Source organism: Sminthopsis crassicaudata, chromosome 6, assembly GCF_048593235.1.
Source record: "Sminthopsis crassicaudata isolate SCR6 chromosome 6, ASM4859323v1, whole genome shotgun sequence".
NCBI lineage: Eukaryota > Metazoa > Chordata > Mammalia > Dasyuromorphia > Dasyuridae > Sminthopsis > Sminthopsis crassicaudata.
The window spans coordinates 37,061,592-37,084,276 of NC_133622.1; the positions used below are offsets into that span (position 1 = coordinate 37,061,592).

General features: G+C 34.7%; 1 protein-coding gene across 2 annotated transcripts in view; it reads right to left on the minus strand.

Annotated features, from left to right (window-relative positions):
- Nucleotides 1-7,328: 7,328 nt before the first annotated feature.
- Nucleotides 7,329-22,685, minus strand: part of CNGA1 (cyclic nucleotide gated channel subunit alpha 1) — a 62,647-nt gene continuing 47,290 nt past the window's right edge. For both annotated transcript variants that reach the window (XM_074273662.1, XM_074273663.1), the window contains exons 5-10: nucleotides 21,875-21,937; nucleotides 17,930-17,977; nucleotides 17,714-17,830; nucleotides 12,167-12,274; nucleotides 10,539-10,645; nucleotides 7,329-9,546 (exon numbers count right to left, since the gene is read on the minus strand). In XM_074273662.1, coding sequence (XP_074129763.1) covers nucleotides 8,147-9,546; nucleotides 10,539-10,645; nucleotides 12,167-12,274; nucleotides 17,714-17,830; nucleotides 17,930-17,977; nucleotides 21,875-21,937 — 1,843 coding nt within the window. In that variant the 3' untranslated portion in view covers nucleotides 7,329-8,146. The remainder of the gene's footprint in view (nucleotides 9,547-10,538; nucleotides 10,646-12,166; nucleotides 12,275-17,713; nucleotides 17,831-17,929; nucleotides 17,978-21,874; nucleotides 21,938-22,685) is intronic.

Here is a 22,685-nt window from a genome sequence, read left to right on the forward strand (position 1 = left end):
GTTTTCCTTAGTAATTAACCTTGACAGTATTATTAAACTGACACAGAGTTATGGAGGCTATAATTACTCCTCTCCTATTTAGTGGATATGCCAAAACTTCTCTCAAGCTCCCAACTCCATTCCATATTCCTTTATTATCAGAAAGTGACCACCTCTCTTTACTGAGAAAATTGAGGCAATCCAATGTGAAATCCTTAAGTGAGATAGCGACTCAGAAGCAGACCTGTGTCTGAATGTTTCCTCAGAGTTTTATTGCAGGCTTCAATTGCTTTCCCTGTAAAATGAGAGTGATTGTCTCTAAGACTCCACCCAGCTTTAAATCTCTAATTTTATGAACTCCTTCCCCTTCTCTGACTCTTCTTAAACTCTCATTATCTTCCCATCCTCCCTCTCTTCAAGTCTCAATGAGAAAGGTGACCTTCTTTACTTCCAGAGTTCTTCCTTTTGTCCCCTTTTATCTAATTTTCTCTCATCATCTCTGTAATACGAATTATTCTTCCTCTCATATCTTCAATGTTTTTCTCTCTACCAGTTCCTTTGATCTTCCCAATCTTAAAAATTAAAATAAATACAATTTTTCCTTGTCTCAGCCACCCCCCTTCCCAAGCTAACATCTTTTTTTTTTTATAATATTATCCCTTGTATTCATTTTTCCAAATTATCCTCCCCCTCCCTCCACTCCCTCTCCCCGATGACAGGCAATCCCATACATTTTACATGTGTTACAATATAACCTAGATACAATATATGTGTGTAAATACCATTTTCTTGTTGCACATTAAGTATTAGATTCGGAAGGTATAAGTAACCTGGGTAGATAAACAGTAGTGCTAACAATTTACATTCGCTTCCCAGTGTTCCTTCTCTGGGTGTAGTTATTTCTGTCCATTGATCAACTGGAAGTGAGTTGGATCTTCTTTATGTTGAAGATTTCCACCAAGCTAACATCTTTTCTCCTACCTTTGCTTGCCAGTTCCACTTACTTACCACTCAGTCTTCCAATCAGATCTGCCTTCATTATCCTACTGAATAGGTTCTATAGGATCTGGAATATCTATTAATCATTAAATTCAATGGCTGTCTTTTATTTTTATAGTTACATTCATAATCCTCATATTTTTCTATATGAAATTTCATACTATACATCTTTGTTTTTATGCCATCTCCTCCTTTGTTTCCATGACATTAGATTCCCATTATTACTTTTCCAGTTAAACTTTTTTTGGTGGGGCAGATTACTACTATAGCACCATTAGAGAGAAAAGAGATATTAGAGGCCATCTAGTTTAATCTCCCTCATTTTATAGATGATGAAACTGGCATATTTAGCAAATGGGAGGGTATTTGAACCCATGACTGCAAATCCAGCATCACTTCCTATCTTTCTGAACCCCCTTTGATTCTTTTGGACCCTATCCTTTTTGCACCCATTAAGCATCAGTAGTAGTCAAGGCTCTCTGCCTTTGGCTTTCTTCTCTCTCTTTCTCTACAATCTTTTCCTTGTGTAGCTTCAATTCTCACTTCTGATGACTTCCAAATCTATACCATCATCTCCAACTACCTTGCATCATTCTAGTGCTACAGTTCCAGCTATCTGAGATAAATAGATATAGATATAGATATAGATATTATTCTTTTCTTCCCCGAATTATTTTGGATTTTTTGTAGACATACAGTCTCTGGTCTTACCCTCTAACTCACATCCCATCAAGCAAGACAGATATTCCTTAGAGTTTAGGAATAACCCTGAAGATTAAGGGGTATCTTCTAATACTATGTTTATAAGTCCTCATCTACTATCATTATTCTCATATCTTTGCTTTTAATATCTTCCCAATATCATCTAACCAGTGATTATTGCTTCAATATCAATTAACCAATTCATACTAATTCATTCTTTAAAAGATATATTTATTGAAAAGTATAGCAAGGAAAAAAGTGCAGATATTTCTTGAGCCAGAAACTATACTTTCCTCTACATAACCACATAATCACTCAATCCCTGGGAGGATGGCCTCAAACTTAAAATGTTTGCTAAAGGGAAGGAGGAAAATTGTGTGTGTGTATGTGTGTGTGTGTTTCAAACCGAATAACACGAGTAATCACTGTCAATTCTTAGTTTCCCAGGATAATAATATCTGTAGAAATATTCTTTGTTCCAGCCCATCTCTGTCAATATCAGGCTGTCTGACCTTGCAAACATTTGTTTCTTCTTTACACAATGAATTGGAAAGCTATACAACAGATCCTTACAGATTCTTTGAATATCTTCTTCAAGTATTATTCTAATTTATTGTGGAAAAGAAGAGCACTGAGAGAACTTGTTGTATATTCTGCCAGATTTTGTTTTAGGAATTGCAAAAGGACTTTACATAATTTCTTTAAATGCATTTTAATCCTGGGAACAATTTATCTTCAGAAGTGTTCATTTAGGTCTTCTGTCTTCATACTAACCAAGACTTGTGGTTATCTGGGTTAAGAGACTTAGCCTTTTATGGAAAGAACAATAGGTTCTTTAGAAAAATCCAGCCAGTTGACTTCTCAGGTTCCTTATTCTCTCTTCCTTCTTTCTTCTATTCTTCCTTCTCTTCTCTTCCTTCCCTCCCTCTCTTCCTTGTTTCCTTCCTTTCTCTTTCATTTTCCCTTCTTCTCCTCTTTCCTTTCTCCCTTCCCCTCTTCCTCCATCTCTTTCTTTCTTTCTTTCTCTCTCCCTCCCTCCCTCCTTTCCTCCTTATCTTCCTTCTTCCCTTCCTTCTTCCCTCCTTTTCTTCCCTCCCTTACTCCTTCCCTTCTTTCCTTCCTCCCTTCCTTCCCTAACTGCCCTGAATTTATTTATACACATTTGTATATGAATATAAAATTATATACATACCCCATGTCATGTCCCCATTCAGATATATTGAATACCCACAAGAGAAACACTTTTGTATATTTTGGGAATGTCTTTCACAAGCATTCTAGTGAGATACTTAATAGCATAATCTAAATACGGTATCTCTGCATATAACTGATTGAAACGGGTGAACTTATAGAAGATATTTCTATATCCTTCCCAGCTAATATGAATTCACTTAAATTTCAGGTTTTAAATCATAGTAGAGCTAAGCCATTTTGAGAAGCAACTTTGTCCCATAACTTTACACTTCTTTGCATTCTCCAGTGCTACAGAATAAATGAAGTTCAGAAACTGTGTAAAAAGAAGCTACTGAACACCTGAGATGAAGAACATCTGAGAAAGCAAAAAGCTGAGCCATTTGGTCGAGATTGGGAGTTTGGCATCGAGTTCCCAGGAACTTCTGGGGAAGAAAGGAAGCATTTATTTTAGCCTGCATCAATACAATTTAATTTGGAAGCTTTTCCTTTACAGCATTTCAATAAAGACAACTAGATTTTCTACTAAGAAAGGAATAGTGCACCTTGTTTTTAGTTCACATATTTCAAAAGTTCAGTTATTTTAGTGGTTAAAAAATAAATGGAAAGCAATTTTCACATTACTTAAATGCAGAAACATTTGTCCTGGTAATTTAAGGTTTTCATTTGCTTTGGGAGTTCTCACACTTGTGAAGAGCATTGAAAACATCTGGAATTTAGACCTTTGTAAACCAAGAAATTAGGAGCTTGTCTTACTTTACTTAAATTTTAAAACCCTGATGATTTAAAAAAATTAATTCTATTTTTAAAAATTCTCTTGATAGTAGAGATACTACAGTATCCTTAACTGCAAAGTTCTAGTTGTCATCTCTTCTATACAAAATGCACAATGACATTATCAGGCAAGATCACAAGACACTGTAAACTTCTTTGCCACAAACATGTAGGTGATAGCCAGCTTCAGGTATTCTATGTGACAAATGCAGGAAACAACTTCCCTTCATCCTTAAAAACTACTCCAAGTAAAATCTTGGATGGAGTCCAACCAGTAAAAGCTCAGCTCAGATAAAATGATGCTAACTGAAAGGAGGAAAATTGGAGACCTAACAAGAAATCCAATATTGCTCTTGATTTAGGGCCAAACATTGTCAGACTGGTAATTTTGTAGTACACTGTTATTCTCAGAATTCTGGGGAAGAATTGGTATTTAAAGAAAAAAAAAAAAAAAGCTTTCTTCCTCTATTAGTCAGGAAACCAAGAGTCAAACTCCAAAGGTAACTCTATAGAGTATCATCTAGAATTTATTCAACATGCTTTCATGAATATATAAAAAAATTTTAAAAATGAGAAATCCCTGAATTATTACTTTCAGCTTAGCACTCAGCCTGTCCAGAAAGCACCATGGCACAATAAAACTTATTGTTTCCAATAGTGTTTCAGATCCTCTTATTAACTAGAACTACTTAAAGATACAGATTCCACATTCATAATGGAAGAATAGTTCCTTTTCAATTAATTGACCGTGTCCCAGCATTTCCTATTTCTCAAACTACTGGAATATCATGCCCCAGGTGAGGGAAGAGCTGGGTGATTCCAAAAAAAAGCAGCTGAGGAGTGGTAAAGTACAAGCCCTTAAGCAAAATGATTAGAAAAATGACAAGACCTCTATGCCACATACATAGGAAAATAAAGATTTTAACCTCTTCACTTTTTTCCCCACTTATTTTCCCACAATACATTTCTTATACTTTGGTTTCTTAAGAAAAAAAAAAAGTTCACATTTAAATAGTACCTTAAAGTTAGTTTTTCAAGTTAAGCTTCAAGCTTTTAGACTTTCCTTTTTTACACTTACCAAAAGGCTTCTTAATTCTTTTTTTTTTTTTTTTTTTTTTGTAGGGGGTGAGAGATAAATCTTTTTTTTTTTTTAAACTTTAAGCTTAAATACAAAAAAGAGAAAAGAAAAAAAATTGCCATGTACACAGGAGATTATGAGAGAGGATTCAGTATAAAACAATAAATTTCCATTTCAGGAAAACCTACATCATAAATACTACACATTGTTTTGAAAGGTGTTCACTTTTTCTTTGTTTCCTTGTTAGTTTTCCTTTGTTCTCTACTGTGGACTTTATTTTAATTTTTTCCATTTCCTCCCCCACCCACCCTGAATGTAAAATTAAGCATGATAATGTAGATTTAGGTATATGCACATATGCTATACATAAATATCTATAAATATACACATCTATACATGTATACACTCATACACATAACTGTAAAACTGTATTATGCTTATTTCCATCTTTCATCTGTTTCTCTGAAAGTCAATAGCATCTTCCTTCACATGTGCAAGTCTTTCTATGTTTTTTCTAAATAAGACAACTTATTTCTTACACCACACCAATATTTCTTTCTGGATTCAAATACATTTTCCTTTATAGGGTCTTTGAGGTCAGTTTGAATATTTATAATAGGATGACTTGGTTGCTCAAAATTGTTTTTAAAACAATACTGCTGTTACTGTATACAATGTTTTCTTGGTTCTGCTCATTTTGCTCTTATTATTGTATGGAACTTTCTCCATATTTTTCTAAAATCATTGAGTTCATCATTTCTTATAGCAGAGTAATATGCTATGAACCTATACCACAATGTGTTTAGTCTTTCCTAATTGACAGGTATCCCTACAACATCCAGTTTTTTGCCACCACAAAGAGAACAGCTAAATATATTTTAGAACATGTAGGTTCTTTTCCATTTTCCTTAATCATCTTGGGAAACACACCTAATAGTGGTACTGCTGGGTCAAAAGATATGTGTAGGCAGTTTAATAACTCTTTGGACATGATTCCAAATCTCTTTCCAAAATGGTTGAGATTATACCTTAAAATTTACAAAGTTCTTAAAGTAACTATGTATCAGGCATTATACTAGACACTATGTACACAGATACAAAAACAAAATAGTGTCCCCATCATTAGAATGTAAGTTCTAAATAGCAAGCCTTTAATGAATGTTTATTAATGACTGATATATTCTGTATGAAGAGGAAGAGTAGAAAGAACTTGTACACAAATAAATTAATATGAAATATAAAATCAAAATGACTGATGAAAATGAACAAATCATTAATACTTAAGGACATGAGGAAGGTGGTTCATGAACTGAGTCTTGAAGAGACCTGGGGATTTCCAGGGAGGCCAGTTTGTGTTCTAGGCATGAGAGGCAGATTTTGTAAAAACACTGAAGTGAGAAATAGTCTTATATATACAGATATATATACAGCAAGTAAACTAGCTTGACTGGAATATAGGGTGCATGATTGGAAGCAGTATGAACTTGTTATAGAATATAATTTCATTTTAAACTTTCTTTCCTGAAAACAATTGAAATTACAAGTTTCTAGATAATTCCTAATGGTTTTTATTTGTTTGTTTGTTTTGTTTTTTTGAAAAATTATATTTTTCTATTTAAAAAAAAAAAAGTAATTTTGAAGCTTTGAATTTAATTTTTGGTTTTTTCTTTTTTTGCCAAGGTTCTTACTTGGTGGATGGATATTGCCATCAAGTGGTATAATACTGAATTACATATTTGGTCAATAATTTCTATAGCAGCAATTATGTTTGAGAAAAAAATCAATCACAAAGAATCTCTCAAGCACTGATTATGTGCTAAGCATAGGGGATGCAAATACAATGAATGAAATACTCTGCTCTTTAAGAGCTTGTTTTAATAGTGGAGACAAATATATGTAAATATATATAGTATATTGTACATATACACATACATATATATCCACATATACAGCATACAATTAATATATGTAAATATATACAAAGTAGTTAAATATTAGATAATTTGATAGGAAGGCACTAGCAAATGGGGGCAGGTTGAGACAAAGAAAGTCTTCATAGGGAAAATGAAGCTTGATTTGCATCTTAAGGTAAGAGAATGATTCTATATGTGTGTCTGACTCTGTCTCTGTCTCTGTCTCTCCTCTCTCCTCAGTTTCTCTCTCTCTCATTTATATATATATATATTTACACATATTTTATATACATACATATATGTACACACACATCTATGTATATGCTCTATCTGATGATCCCAAACCATTAATATATTAATAGTTTCATAAGACTGACATGCTTTAGGCTCATTTTCAATTTGGATAATCTAACCATAACCTAGGTCCTACTTTCCAGACTCCCTGCAATCCCTGTATTACTATAATCCCTAAAGCCTTCCTGGGTCAGATACTAGCATACTTTTTTGACCTTTCAGAATTTTACTAAGAATGACTCTAAAGCTTAATTGACAAATTTTTATAATACCTTTTCAGAGAGGAGTTTAGGATGAATTGAACACAAAAAATAAATTAATTTACTCTAGACATTTTAGACAGTTTTTTTATAAATCTGAAAGATAAAAACATACAAAAAAGCTGATTTATTCAAATCAATACATGTTTATTAAGTAGCTATTACGTGCATAGCACACAGATACAAAATTTAGACTGCCCTTGTGGAGCTTATAGTCTAGTAAGGGAATAAGACACAAACAAAGATAACTATTACATGCAATATTATACATTAAATATGTTAGAGAGTTGTAAAACAAAGTACTATTCATCAGATAGTCCCTCAATCAGAAATCTCTACTACTCAATACTTCTATAATTCTCCAATACAGGGTTAATTGATATTTATTACAATGGCCCCGAGGTTCTGTAGGATCTTAAAGTGCCTTTTGAATCATGAAAAAAGATTAAATCATGTTCAGTGTTTTCATTAAGTGTATTCATTATATTCTAAGTCCTTTGTAAAACAGGTAATCCATGATGGTGACTTTCTATTGCCAGAATATTTAATTAGTCCTTAATAGCCCTTTACCCAATAATGCCAGATAACATAAAACTTACTATAATCCATGCAGAGGGTGGTATATAGAAATAATCAGAAGATATGTGTGCTGATAAATTAATCAGCTTATATCTTTACACAGTATCCAGCAAGAAAACCTCATGACACAGTGACTACATTCAGAATACTCCATAATTGTATTTCCATTTCAGTGATGAATATTTTAGCATTCATCAAAGCATATTTTCTTTCCTGAATCCATGTCATTTTCTCATTGTTTCACAGAAATATACTTTTCTAATATGAAAAGATAATTTTGTAGAACTGCTGAATAGATATTTCGCATTTGCCTTGGATCTGTACTGTCCAAGCAATTCACAAAGTCAAGTTAATGGTTCTTCTCATCTCATCTCATTTCATTCCTGTGTAGACTCTGTTTCTAGTGCTTCGATATCTGAGAACTCTGTTTCAATTAATGGTTTCAAGAATTTCTCAACTTTAGTTAGCCTTTGCTTCAACTTCCCCTGCATTGATTCATATTCAGCCAGAATCCTGGCAAATCTTGTATGCAAACGGTCTACTGATCCCTCTATTTGTGTGACCTTCTCTTCCAGGTCCTTAGGATCACTTCCTGCATTTGCAATATTTATGTCCAACAGTCCATCCTTCATTAAGATTTGTCTGCCTTTCTCTTCTAGAATACATTTAGCATCTGGGTATTCAGTTAGAGCTTCCATGAGATCATCTTTTGATAGACAGAAGAGATCTGAGTAGCCAATACTTTTAATATTGGCTGTTCTTCGGTTCCCAGCTTTGCTGCCTTTAATGTTGAGAATGCTAATCTCTCCAAAGTAACTACCATCACTCAAGACCACAAACTGTGTGATCCCATCATCTGCTACCACAGCCAGTTTTCCTTCTTTAATAATGTACATCTCCCGTCCAATGTCTCCTTTTTTGCAAATGTAATCACCAGGACTATAGACTTGAGGCTGTAACTTCAAGACCAGTTCCACCAATAGTCCAGCTTCACAATCAGCAAAAATGCGTACTTTCTTTAATGTATCTAGGTGAACATTGATGGCAATCTCTGCCTTTAGTTTATCTGGTAGGTATCTTAAGACTTCCCTTTCATCTACTGTTTTTTCATTTGTCCATAAGTAGTCAAACCACTTGATAACCCTCTTTTCCATATCTTTGCTCACATTTCGAAAATGCATATATTGTTTCACAGCATCAATTTTTCCTTGAAATTCTGCTCTGGCTGCATTCATATTAGAAATCATGGAGCCGATATTACCAACGATGGTAGCAAAAATTAACACTCCAATCAAGAAGTCAACCACCACGAAGACATACTCGGAGTCCAAAACAGGAGGTGGAGTTTCGCCAATGGTGGTTAAGGTCAGCGTTGACCAGTAGAGACTATAAACATACTTTCTAGCCAGACGACCAAATTCAGGGTCATTAATGTCAGGATAGACCCATGTATCATTCCCAAATCCAATGGCTTTAGAGATAGAGTAGTATACACATGCATTCCAGTGGATGATAATCACAATATACATGCAAAGATTAGAAATCCTAAAGATATTTGGATAGTTGGTCCTGGTTTCTGTCCGTTGGAAGAATTCAAACATACGTGATATCCTGAGTAGTCTGTTTAATCTTATCTCTGGATAGCTCCATCCCAATTTAAAAAACAGCAGATCAGTTGGTATCACTGAGAGAACATCAAGTTTAAATTGCAAATGTGACTTATATTTATTCATGAGCTTAGTCTTTTCTTTCACAATTAATCCTTGTTCCAGGTAACCTAAAATACAATACCAAATCAATTCATTGTTTCTCCTTCTATAATGGAATGCTACTATGGTATGGTCAAAGGCAAAATTGAATTTATAATAAATACACACTTATTAGTGTAAAATATTTCAGAGATTAATGGACAGGTAATAATGTAATTATCTTATTACTGGAATTTTTTAAAATTTAATTTTTGCTTAATGATACTTTTTATTTGTTTTTAATAAAATTTCTTTTTTATTTTTCCAAATATATGCAAAGATAGCTTTCAACCTTCACTTCTGTAAAACCTTGTGTTCCAAATTTTTCTCCCTCCCTTTCTCTCACCCCCTCCTCAAGATATGTTTGCTATCCAAGATAGATTAAACATGCACAATTCTTCTAAATATATTTCCATATTGGTCATGCTGTATAAGAAAAATGAATGATATTTTTAAAAGAAAAAAATAAATATAAAAGATACATAAAGAAGGAAAAGTAAGAAGAAATTACTAAGAAGTGGGACAATCAAAACAGAAGTACTGGAAAGAAAGGTAACAGAAAACAAGATCGAATAGGCCAAATATGATAAGCCTTGGTCATATTGATGTGCTTTTTAAAAATAAGCAATTGCTGGTTTTTTCCCATATTATATACAGTGAATTCATTTCTATACATTCCACCAAGATGAAATTAGATGCCTTCAAAAAAAAAAGCAGAACTATTCTCACTTAAAAAAAAAAAAAAGAATAGGAAATTTTGCCCTCAGGTCTAACACAGAGGATTGTAGGGGAAATACAGAAGAAAATCATTTCTGCATTCTACACAGCAGCAAATTGCCTGAGTCTAAACAAAAGAAATAAGCCCATGGCTCTATATAGTATGATTATGCCTTTGGTTGTGCTTTCCTTCCCTTAACTATTGGTTTATAAACCAATTTTATGTTATTTGTCTTATGTGACTTTATATTCCATGTCTTATGTTATTTCGCATTATAGTATCATGTGAACCCAACATATTTACCTGTCCTTGTTCGTACAATCATGTCAAGAATATAGATTAAATCTGAGAAGTAGTCCAAAATAATCCAATATCCTAAGTAATCAGACTGAAGTTCCTCAAAACATGCTCTGTAACAGAATAGTTTTTGTAAGTAAAATAATATAGATGCTAAGATGAGAACAGAGAAAAAACTTTATTAACTTGTACCAATATTAGTACAATTGTTAATTGTACTAATTACAATGTAATTGTAATTTACATTGTAAATATAAATTTACAATTTGCTAGTCTAAGTAGATGAAGTCTGAATCAAAACCTATTGAAATTGAGGCATACTTTAATGAGATGATGAGGTGGTATGGTAGAGAAAGGAGGCAGGAAGATCTGATTCAAAAGTGGCCTCAGACATTTACAAGCTGGATATAACCTCAGGCAGTTTCTCTGCCTGCCTCAGTTTCCTGATTTGTAAAATAGGGATAATAATAGTAATAATATTTACCTCTCAGAGTTGCTATGATGACTTTGTAAATCTTAAAGCTTTATAAAATTTCTAGGTATTATTACTATTGTTATTGTTATTATAAGCAGAAGCAGAATGTTAGAATAGGAAGGAATCTTAGAAATCATCAATTCTCTTCCTTTATCAATGACATCTTATTAGAAGACCTAGAACTTAAAGAGACCTTAGATATCATCCAGTCCAACACCTTCACTTTACAGATAAAGAAACTGAGGCTCAGAGAGAATAAATGGCTTAAAAATCACACAGGTAGAAACTATCAGGGCGAGAAGTGAACTTTTTCTCATTGTTTCATATGCACCCAATGAATCTCTTGCAGTAAATTTGTGGTTCAATAGCTGTTGGGAAGCACATTATGCCGCTTCAGATGGGAAACACTAAATATGAAGAAATCTTAAATTAAAGTGTAAGAGATTTTTAGTTAAATATGAGAGAGAACATCTTCATCATCAGATTGATATAATCCTGAAATAGACTGTCAGTGGAATGTGAGGGTCTCTCTCCCTGAAAAGCTTCACACACACACAAAAAAAAAAAATAATAATAATAGACAGTCCTCTGCTTAGAGGCTTTAAATATTGTCAACTATCTTCCAATTTTTTTTCCTCTGAGGCAAATGGGGTTAAGTGACTTGCCCAGGGTCACACAGCTAGGAAATAGTAAGTGTCTGAGGCTGGTTTTGAACTCCCATCCTTCTGACTTCAGGGATGGCACTCTATCCACTATACCATCTAGCTGCCTCAGATTTTCTTATTCTTTAAGTCTATGACAAATTATCCTAGATACTTTAATTTATATTTTGTCATTCTTCCCAGCATTATTGGGATACTTTTCCAGTATCCAAAAAAGTGCAACATTTTAAAAATTTGGCACCAATAATTAATGTTAATTATATGCATGAATGATTATATTTTTATAAAAGAAACTCTGTGTCAGTGTTAAAGTAGGTCTAAATGCTGAAGTGCATACCTTTGACATTAAAAAAAAGTATGGGATAGAAAATTTTCAGTCTTTCTTTTGAGCTGGGAAAAAAAAAAGAAAGGATCTTCTGAAAAACTCTAGATATTGGGACTTAGTATATTATGAGAGAAGGTAGAAGAGATTGAGATCTATCATAGTAACTAGGCACCTTGCAATGATCATGGTCCAGTTGTACATCACAGGTAAAGCTATACAAAACAGCCAGTTGTAATACATGTTCCCCGCTGGATCAATAACCGTAACTTCTTTCGTCTCACTAAATGGTAATGAGAAATAGAGGGAATATTAGTGAGAATAAATATATTTTACAAAGTAAACACAATTATTCATAACTATTTAAAATGGATAGTTGAGATTTAGGCAGTTCAGCTAAGAAATTTTGCAACAAGTTAAATTAACTGTGTAATGAATGGCAGGATCATGGTCTGGTGCTCTTAAAGTAGACAGTCAAAATAAAACAAACATGTTCACCCCCATTTGGGGGACATCAACACCTACTGACTCTCTGAATTGGGCTGCTCATTTTTGGCCTTACCTTGGCAGGTCTGGGTTCCCATCACCACAAAGTAAAGTCTCCCCAAGATCTCAGAGGTAACTATTGAGGGAATATGCAATCTCCCTTTGCCCATGCGCCTCTAACTATGTGCTTCCTTTTATACAAATCAGATTCACTATAGCACTCATGTGATTAATTACTCAACCAAACACAATAATTAAAATTAAATTTAATTAATTGATTTAATTTAATTTTAAAATTAAAACACAATTTTAAGCTTTAAATAATTTACTTAGCAGTAAAATAAAAGAAATATAATATAATAGATACATATTAAAGTAAATATATCAATAACACTACAGAACACAATCCTTATGGAAACTGGGTCATAATCTCACAAATATCACTTGGTATCTGTGGGAACGAATGAGCACTCACTTCCAAAAACATGCGGGAAGAAAACCCATATGTTTTTGCCAGGTAACTCATAATTCTTTTTTTTTTTTTTTAATTATTATAGCTTCTTATTTATAAAAGATGCGTGGGTAATTTTTCAACATTGACTCTTGCAAAATCTTCTGTTCCAACTTTTCTCTTCCTTATCCCCCCCCAGATGGCAGGTAGTCCCATTCATGTTAAATAACTCATAATTCTTTGATGTCATTGGTCCATTCAGATACATCTGTCCCAGGGGAAATTAACTTTCTGTTTACTGGTCATCTGTTGATTCTAACACATTTTAGCTAAGCAAATTCTCTTTTTCCATACTCAAACATAAGCTTTTAAAAACTTTGTAATCACCCTTAAGAAGACATTTAGAAAATGTTACTTCTTTCAAAAAAAAAAAAACCTATTCATTTTAATTTTTGAAAGTTACTTCTTAATAGGAACAGAATTTCCCTTTAAGTCAGATAACTTCAAAGGTCAGACTAGCCATCTCTGATCCATACCAACCACTCAGCCAGTCATTCACTGCCCCAGTTGCCCCGGTGTCCAATAAGAACAGAGCTCACAAAAACATAGTGCCAGCTGATTTTTTTTAAATTAAGCAAATAAAACTAGCTACTATAAGATACAAGTAACTAGATTGTTTCCTGCTGCTTTTTCTTCTCAAACTGCAGATGGCAGCAGAGAGCAAAGGGCACTTAATAAATTGCTTCACTACTGCTGGAGGCAGTTCCCTCCCATCAATCGGAATTCACTTAGCTCAAGACACTAAATCTGACAGAGCAGCTCTTTAGTTCCTTGTAGTATCTAGATGTTTTCCCCTTAGATTTTTACATTAGGTTCCTCCTTAGTTTTTTCTCCCTTCAGTGACTTAAATAAGAATCTTTTAATTCAGTCATTTACCTTTCACTTACAGCACCCCAAATTTCCCCAGGTGATTGTCATTTTAAAAACATACTTGTTTCCAAATATGTATATATGATCTCTCTCTCTCTCTCTCTCTCTCTCTCTCTCTCTCTCTCTCTCTCTCTCTCTCTCTCTCTCTCTCTCTCTCTCTCTATCTCTTTCTCTCTCTCTCTCTTCTCTCTCTCTCTCTCTCTCTCTCTCTCTCTCTTTCTCTCTCTTCTCTCTCTCTCTCTTTCTCTCTCTTCTCTCTCTCTCTTTCTCTCTCTTCTCTCTCTCTTTCTCTCTCTCTTTCTCTCTCTTCTCTCTCTCTCTTCTCTCTCTCTCTCCTTCTCTCTCTCTCCCTTCTCTCTCTCTCTTCTCTCTCTCTCTCTGTCTCTCTCTCTCTCTCTCTCTCTGTCTCTCTCTCTGTCTCTCCTCTCTGTCTCTGTCTCTGTCTCTCATTTTCCCTCTTTAGTCACAAAACAGTTATGTGCAAATAAGTTGAGTAGCATAGGCTCCTGCAGGTATAAGTTCTCAATATAATCCAACATCTCGTTTTGTAACTTCTTAAATAAATTATCTATAAATAAGCAATGCATCATTCTACATCATCATTTGAGTCTTTATATTTATACTATGCTAAATATTTGTGCCCTAAACTGCTCAAACTCCTTCTGAAAGCTATGGAGTTTTGTATGTGTGTGTGTGTGTTTAATGTTTATTAAACAAATTTTCCCCTACTTCTCTTAGGCATCAAAATGATCCTCAGTAATACTAGCAATATCTTAATCCTTTGATAGTTAATACCCTTTTCTTACTCACAAAGTACTTTTTTCTGCATTTTTCATCAGTCATCTGTTCTATGTGAATGGAGAAGTCCCCTATAGGGATGATGTGCCTTACCCATAGGCAGCTAGGTCACTCAAGCACAGAATGCTGGGTTTATAGTTAAGAAGACCTGAGTTGAAATCCAACCTCAGACACTTACTAGCTAGGTGACCCTTGACAACTCACTTAATATCTGTCTTAATCCACTGAAGAAGAAAATAGCAAACTATTCCAATATCTCTGCCAAGAAAACCCCATGGAGAATATTGTCATGTTATGGTCCACGGGGTCATGAACATCAATAATAACATTGTACACTTGCCTAAAGGAAAAGAGAATAAACAGATTAATGAGGAATGAGAAACTAAAATTACAATCTATTAAAGCCACAAAAATAAACTGAATTACTCCAATACTTTGTGATCCAATGAAATGACATATTCAAGGTACTATCAATTCTACAATTAATAAAGAAAATCTTTATCATCCAGGGAAATGAAGCAGAAGAGCTCTCAGATTTAATTCATTTCAACATTCATTTAATACTTTAAAAGCATAGCACAGGGCAGCTAGGTGTCTCAGTGAATAGAGCACCAACCCTGAAATCAGGAGTACCCGAGTTCAAATTTTACCTCAGACACTTAACACTTCTTAGCTGTGTGATCCTGGGCAAGTCACTTAACCCCAATTGCCTCAACAAAAAAAAAAAACCAAAACAAAACAACAACAAAAAAAACAAAAACATTACACTTAAGTGCTGGAAAATGTAAAATGGTAGATAGTCCATAGTTTCCCTTCATTAATGTAATCAGTAGGAAAAATGGGACTTGACAAAATAAGAAAGTGAACAGAGGACAGAGCTCCACATGGGTGCATCTTGGTGGAGGGGACTGCTTATGTTTAGTGGATTGAGAGTAGATGTAAGATGAATTAAAGAGTAATTCCCCCTCCCCCCCAAAAAAACCTGATGTAACCAGAATAAAAAATTAGTTTATTTCAACTGTTTTATGATAAACAATTTAGATCTTAAGTACTTTTACATGGCCTTTTTTCTCATATAAAATGCTATAAAGTTGATCATTTTAGTTGTTCATTCAAGTAACTATGTCCACCATATTTGTATTTGTAATTCTAATTCTTTTGATGTCCACAGAACATACATTATCATTAGGAAAGAAAGGAGGAAGGAAGGGAGGGAGAGAGGAGGGAGAGAAAGGGAGAGAGAGAGAAGAAATGAAAGAAAGGAAAGAGAAAAGTAGAGAGAGAAAAAGAAAGACAAGGAAGGAAGAAAAAAGAAAATAGACATTAGGCATTTTTGGAAATGAAATCTTCATATTCTGTGATTTTGTTTGAATTATAGCTTTCAAATGCACAGTTACAAGGAGAGGGAAATAAGCATTTATATAGTACCTATTATATAATAGGTATTTTAAATAAATACTATCTCATTTAATCCTCATAACAACCCTGTAAAGTAGATATTATTTTTTCCTGTTTTGTAGCTGAGAACCCAAAGCAAACAGAGATAAACTCTAGGCCCATGCTAGACTAGCCAGTGTATCATACAAGCTGGCTCTTTAGAAAAGGGCACTTCTGGGAGTTCTTAATATCATGTCATATGTCCCACTGTCCAAAATTAGGGAAAGTACATGGAACTAGCTGTGTTTTATTTCAAATATTTTCTAGAAAGTACCTTGTGGATTCTCAAGAAATATTAATGAAATGAATAAATAATTATGTCACATCAAAAGAAGCTACAGTAGGATGCTGTTTGATTCTCCTCAGGACCAAGATTTCTTCCAGTTAAGAAGATCGGTTATGATATTATCTCCACTCAGGAACTGTTAATGCTTAAAGGAAATAAATCTCTATAACAGTTAAGACTGCTTGTTTCAAAGGTAGAAAAACAAGAGTAAAGATATTTAAAATATTGTAGCTGAGTTTAACTTCAATTCACATTTGATTTAATGTTTTTTACAATAGTAGGATTCTTTAACCCATAGCGTTGGCCTATGTCATATCTGGTTAGGCCCCACAGATACAAAGACAATGATAAAATGGTCTTTGTTCAATATTATTATCCTTATAGTACAGATCAGGAAATTAAGTGAATGACTAGATCAAGGTCAATAAGTAAGTAAATTCAAATCTTCTAACTTCAAGTCCAGTGTTCTTCGAATTATAGACACTGCCACTTCTAATAGGCATCCATCACAATTTCCAAGAATATTCTGGAGAGCAATCTGGAATTATGCCCAAAAAGTTATCAAAATGTGCATACCCTTTGACCCAGCCATACTACTACTGGGCTTATACCCCAAGGAACTACTAAAGAAGGGAAAGGGACCTGTATGTGCCAAAATGTTTGTGGCAGCCCTTTTCATAGTGGCTAGAAACTGGAAGATGAATGGATGTCCATCAATTGGAGAATGGTTGGGTAAACTATGGTATATGAATGTTTTGGAATATTATTGTTCTATAAGAAATGACCAACAGGAGAAATACAGAGAGGCTTGGAGAGACTTACATCAACTGATGCTGAGTGAAACGAGCAGAACCAGAAGATCATTATACACTTCAACAATGATACTGTAAGAGGATGTATGCTGATGGAAATGGATTTCTTCAACATAGAGAAGAACTAATCCAATTCCAATTGATTAATGATGGACAGAACCAGCTACATCCAGAAAAGGAACACTGGGAAATGAGTGTAAACTGTTATTTTTACCTTCTGAATCCAATTCTTCCTGTGCAACAAAAAATTCGGTTCTACACACATATATTGTATCTAGAATATACTGTAATATATTTAACATATATAAGACTGCTTGCCATCTGGGGGAGGGGGTTGGGAGAGGAAGGGAAAAAATCTGAATAGAAGTAAGTGCAAGGGATAATGTTGTTAAAAAAAATTACCTATGCATATGTACTGTCAAAAAATGTTATAATTATAAAATAAAATAAAAATTAAAAAAAAAAACAACAATTTCCAAGAATAGAGTATCACTGGTATCCATATTAATAAAGCATACTTACTTTTCTTTCTTATCTTTCTTCTGTTCCTCGTTCTTTTTCTTCTCTTTCTCTTTCTTTTTTTCCTTATTCTTTTTCTTTTCTGAATCCTTTTTCTTCTCCTTTTTATCACCAGATTTGCTGGAAAACAGATCACATTATGTCATAGCATTAAAATGCAAGAAATTCTGTGTGCTAGAAAACTTCATATCATATATTTTGGTCAAGGTCAAGACTTACTCTTTCTTTTCTTTTTTCTTTTTCTTTTCCTCTCCCTCTTTCACCTCTCTAAAAAAGAAATAATATATCTATCATATGTTCAAATCACAGTCAGTCCTAAATCATTTTAACTTTTTTCCTCATCAGCCTATTCCCATTCCCAAAGACTTTGGAAAGGTGTTCTCTCAAACAGTTCAACCAAGAATCAACACACATTTCGGGAGAAAAATAAAACCTATAAGTCATAGATATGTGTGATTGGGAGGAAATGAATAAGGAAGGCATAAAAATGTGGCAAAAAGTCAACAGTTCTAAAGCCAGTTAATATTATAAACCTAAATAAAGGACATACTGATTTAAAATATAAACTCAATATAAATTAAACCAATCCTTGAAGAAAAAATAATTTTAAGCAAGGTTATTTTTATTATTCAAAGATAAGGAGTCTCTACAAATGTCTTCCTCCAATGCTTCATCATGGAGGTGACCCTGAGTCACATGAGTAAAGATGTAGCAAGTTGAGGAAAGGCCTATTGCAAGTGTAATGGGGTTTACATTCAGCTTTTGATCCCAAAGACAGGATGACGATATCTCAAATGACGAGGCAGAGAAATTGTGTGTGCAAACCTACATATTTGCCTTAATCTTGTAGTCCATCTTCACAGCCCTTTGGTTTTTTTGTTTTGTTTTGTTTTGTTTTTTACAGTCCTTTGTTTGAAAAAGGACATCAAGGCAGTCATTACACTTCATTCCTTCCATAGTACTAGGAGTAGAAAAGCTAGATATCCTGGTCTATACAGTGAAATGAAGAGAAACTGGGAGTCCTGGTGGAACAAGGTGATTCTATGGCTGCCCCTTAGCACTGACACTACAGCAGGAGTAAAAAGGCTATAACTGATCCCAGAGAACTGTGAAGGCTGCATCAGGGATTCAAAGGTGGGAACCGACAAGAACAGGGAATGGAGCTATGACTGGACCACAGGAAATGTTCGGAACCTCCTAACAGTCATTAATTCTGCAGTAGGCAATAAACATTGCATCTTCCCTACTAAAAACCAAGTACTTGCTAAGCCAATCTCAGTATTTCAGACCTGAAAATGTTCTTCTATTTCTTTCCACCACGACTCAGGACAAGAATATGGAATTCAGGAGAGTCTACTGCTCATTTCCAATAGCTACCTTCCTCACTGTGTATCAACAAATTATAGTACTCCTATAAAATAAATCACCTAAATCCTATCAACGAGTTTAGGTACAAGAGACTTCCCTAAGGTTAGGTGGGAAGCCTGGGCAAAGATGAGAGATTTTTCTATTTTTGTAATTTTTAAACATATTCCAAGTTGTACCTCTAGATTTATATAGAAATTGGGGTAAAAAGAGCATACAAGGATGGAGAGCTCCAGAAGGTCAGAAGGAAGAATATTCTCCTCTTGTGATTTGAAGTTCCTTTCTCAGTAAGCCTTGGAAAATACAGCCATTGGAAAATCCCATGCAAATACACCGAATAGTCTCTGTCATAAACTTTGGATCCTTGACTAAAGTGGGCTGTCTAGGTAATCCCAATATGATTTCAGGGATACCGGAAAGCTCTACTTCAGAACAAATTGCTATACACTAGCTTGTTGATGAGGCCTGAAATTATTTCTTTAGGGTTAAAAAAATTTTAAATACAAATATTGCCTGGGAGAGGCAAAGTATTCAGTTGGTTACTAATTATTTAGTTCTATTCTGTCTGAATGCACAGAGTATTTAGCATTGATAAGATGGAATTCCAGATAAAATGAGGTTTTCTTTATTCTCTAGCTGAGAGATGACCCACCCATCAAACTTTTGATGCTATAACCAAGAAAAGCTTTTCTTTCTTTCTTTCTCTCTCTTTTTTTTTTTTTTTTTTTTTTTTTTTTGCTGAGGCAATTGGGGTTAAGTGACTTGCCAAGGGTCACACAACTAGGGAGTATTTAAGGTCTCTTGACTTAGGGCTGGTGCTCTATCCACTATACCACCTAGCTACCCCCAAGAAAAGACTTGAAGGACTAGAGTAGAAAGACGGCTATGGGGAAATCCTATTCCCTACAAATAATAATATAGGGAAGAACAGGACAGTAGCCAGATCAGAATAATTAGTGGACCAGATAGGAGTTGAATTCAAGTTGCTGATTATTGCTATCGAGGATATGGAGACTTGCCAAGATACTCCAGAAGTCTGAATCCTAGATCTGGACTTGGTTCTTAAGGGAGATTGTAAAAACAGTATTGTTGGTTAGCTCAGGTCATTGGAGAAATCTGCTAGCTCCTGATGAAGGCTGACAACAAGAATTTCTCTACTATTGCTAAGAGCATTATCAGCTTCCAAACTCCTGATACATAACAAGTGATTAATAAATGCTTGTTTATTAATTGATTAATTATCTCAATTATGTTCAGGAACTCAGGTTTGAAGTATGTCCAAAGACTAGTTAAGCTTTACAACCCATGCAGTGATTGTTTTAACCTATTTTGTTTTATTTCTATATGAGTAATAACTTAGGTTACTCACTCCCTTATGGTGTGTCAAAATGATTAGGGCACACTGAAATGAGGCAAGAAGAGAAGTCACGTTATCTGGCTGGTAGTAACAGAGCCAAGATTTTGATTGGATAAATCCACATTGACTACACCCTTAGATCAAGGAGATTAGCACTGACACTTCACCCAGATGAATTACATAACAGAGAGATGAGAGGTAGAGTTTTCTTTGAAAAAGAACTTAGACTTTGCCCCCCAGTGCAGTGCCCTTCCATGCGGAACAGATATAATGTATGACCACTAGACTATCATAGATTTGCCAGCACCCGAGTCATCCTTCAAGTGGACAGTGTAGAGGGTACTAGACTTGAAGTCAGGAAGACCTGAATTCATAAGACACTGTGTGGTCCAAAGCAAGTCACTTAACCTCTTACCCTCAGTGTTATTAGCTATAAATCTAGGATTTTATGATGCCCAAGAAGGTCTCCTCCACCTTCCTAAATGGTTAAAGGCACAATAGTTGAAGGGGAAAGTTTCTGAACTTGGGACGTTTCCCAGGCTGAAAGGACCTTCCCAGACTTGGGACAACATGGTGCCAGAGATGGGAATGGAAAGAGTCAAAAGGGAGAATCAGACTTGAACAGAGTGAAAATAATTTTAGCATATTCTAGTTTTTCCTAGTTCTATTCTTCATGTTAAGCAAAGGACCCAAGCAAAACCATCAGGAGATCAAACACAAGCCACAGAATTCTCAAAGTTCTTAATTCAGCAGACAGTTTCATAAGGGGCTCCCATTTGTATAGAATTCTCTTTTCCTAGGAGAGATTTTAGGAGACTTTGTTGAATATGTCAAAATAAATAAATACAATTTTTTAAAGAGCTACAGGGTCATAAACAACCACAGGGGAAATCCTGTTACTTGGGCTGTACTTTCAAAGACAAAACAGCCCCAGCTTGTTCCCCAGTCACCCCAGGTCTTGCTAATCTAAGATAGATCAGTCACACCCACATATGTTGATTTGAATCATCTTTAGGAATGTTATCCTCCCAAACAAAGTACAATTTTATAGAAAATGTAAAAATTGGGGCAGCCCAGTGGCGCAGTGGATAGAGCACCAGCCCTGAAGTCAGGAGGACCCGAGTTCAAATGTGGTCTCAGACACGTAACACTTCCTAGCTGTGTGACCCTGGGCAAGTCACTTAACCCCAATTACCTAAAAAAAAGAAAATGTAAAAATCACGTGGGTTTTTCCATGGTAGATCTAAACTGATGACTATTCATTAGACCCTCACTGTGTATGATGGGAAATCAAAAATAAATATGTTCCTGTTCTTATTCAAAATTTATATTCATGTTTTCCTGAAGGTCCCCCATACCTGACTGGTTCCGATGTAAATTTAATGAAGGCATCTCTTCAAAGGATAGCTGTTATTTTTCTGTGGTGAAAGCAAAATACTTACTGCTCTTTATTGCTGCTGTTGTTAACATTGAAGAGTGCGATGGGACCAGGAAGGTACTGACTCCTAGAAACATGAAAGTATGATGAATATACAAGAGTGACCAGTAATTTCAGAGAAGACGGTGACTTTTATAAATCCTAATTACAAGAATTATAATTGTGCAAATTATACTTAGAGTAAATTCTGTAGAGTAGGGTTGGTGGGAGTAGGGCTGGCCCACAAGGGCTAGAGGGTCCTTCATCTTTCCCCCTCAAAGGTTTGGGGGGAAAAGATGGCTGTCTTAGAATATGGCTCAAGGAATGCAAGGGCAGTCACTGCTAAAAGGAAGTGCAACTCCTCCTACTTCTGATGTCCCTCCTGGGCAAAGCCCCTTCTTAGTTAAGACTCTGGTTATTACTGTTATTTTTCCACAAAATTACACACTGGTGGAATTATGAATTAGTCCATATATTCTGGAAACAGCAACTTAGAATTACCCTCCCAAAGTCAGTCAACTGCATTCCTTTTGACTTAAGTTGCCACTAAAAGAGAAAATATATATATCCTAACGAGACAAAAGACCAATATGTATAAAAAATATTAATAGAAACAAAGATTAGGAAACAAAGTGAATATCCATCAACTGGAAAGTAAGGGGCTAAATTATGGGATATGATATGAATAGAATAACATTTGCTAGTTGTCAACCTTCTAAAAATCTTAAAGCTCAGATGATGCGTGAGCTGAGAAGAAAAAGAGAACCTTTTGTAGAAGTAATTTAATATTCCTTGACTAATTAACACAATGAGGCTCAACATCTCTATGGGTGGGT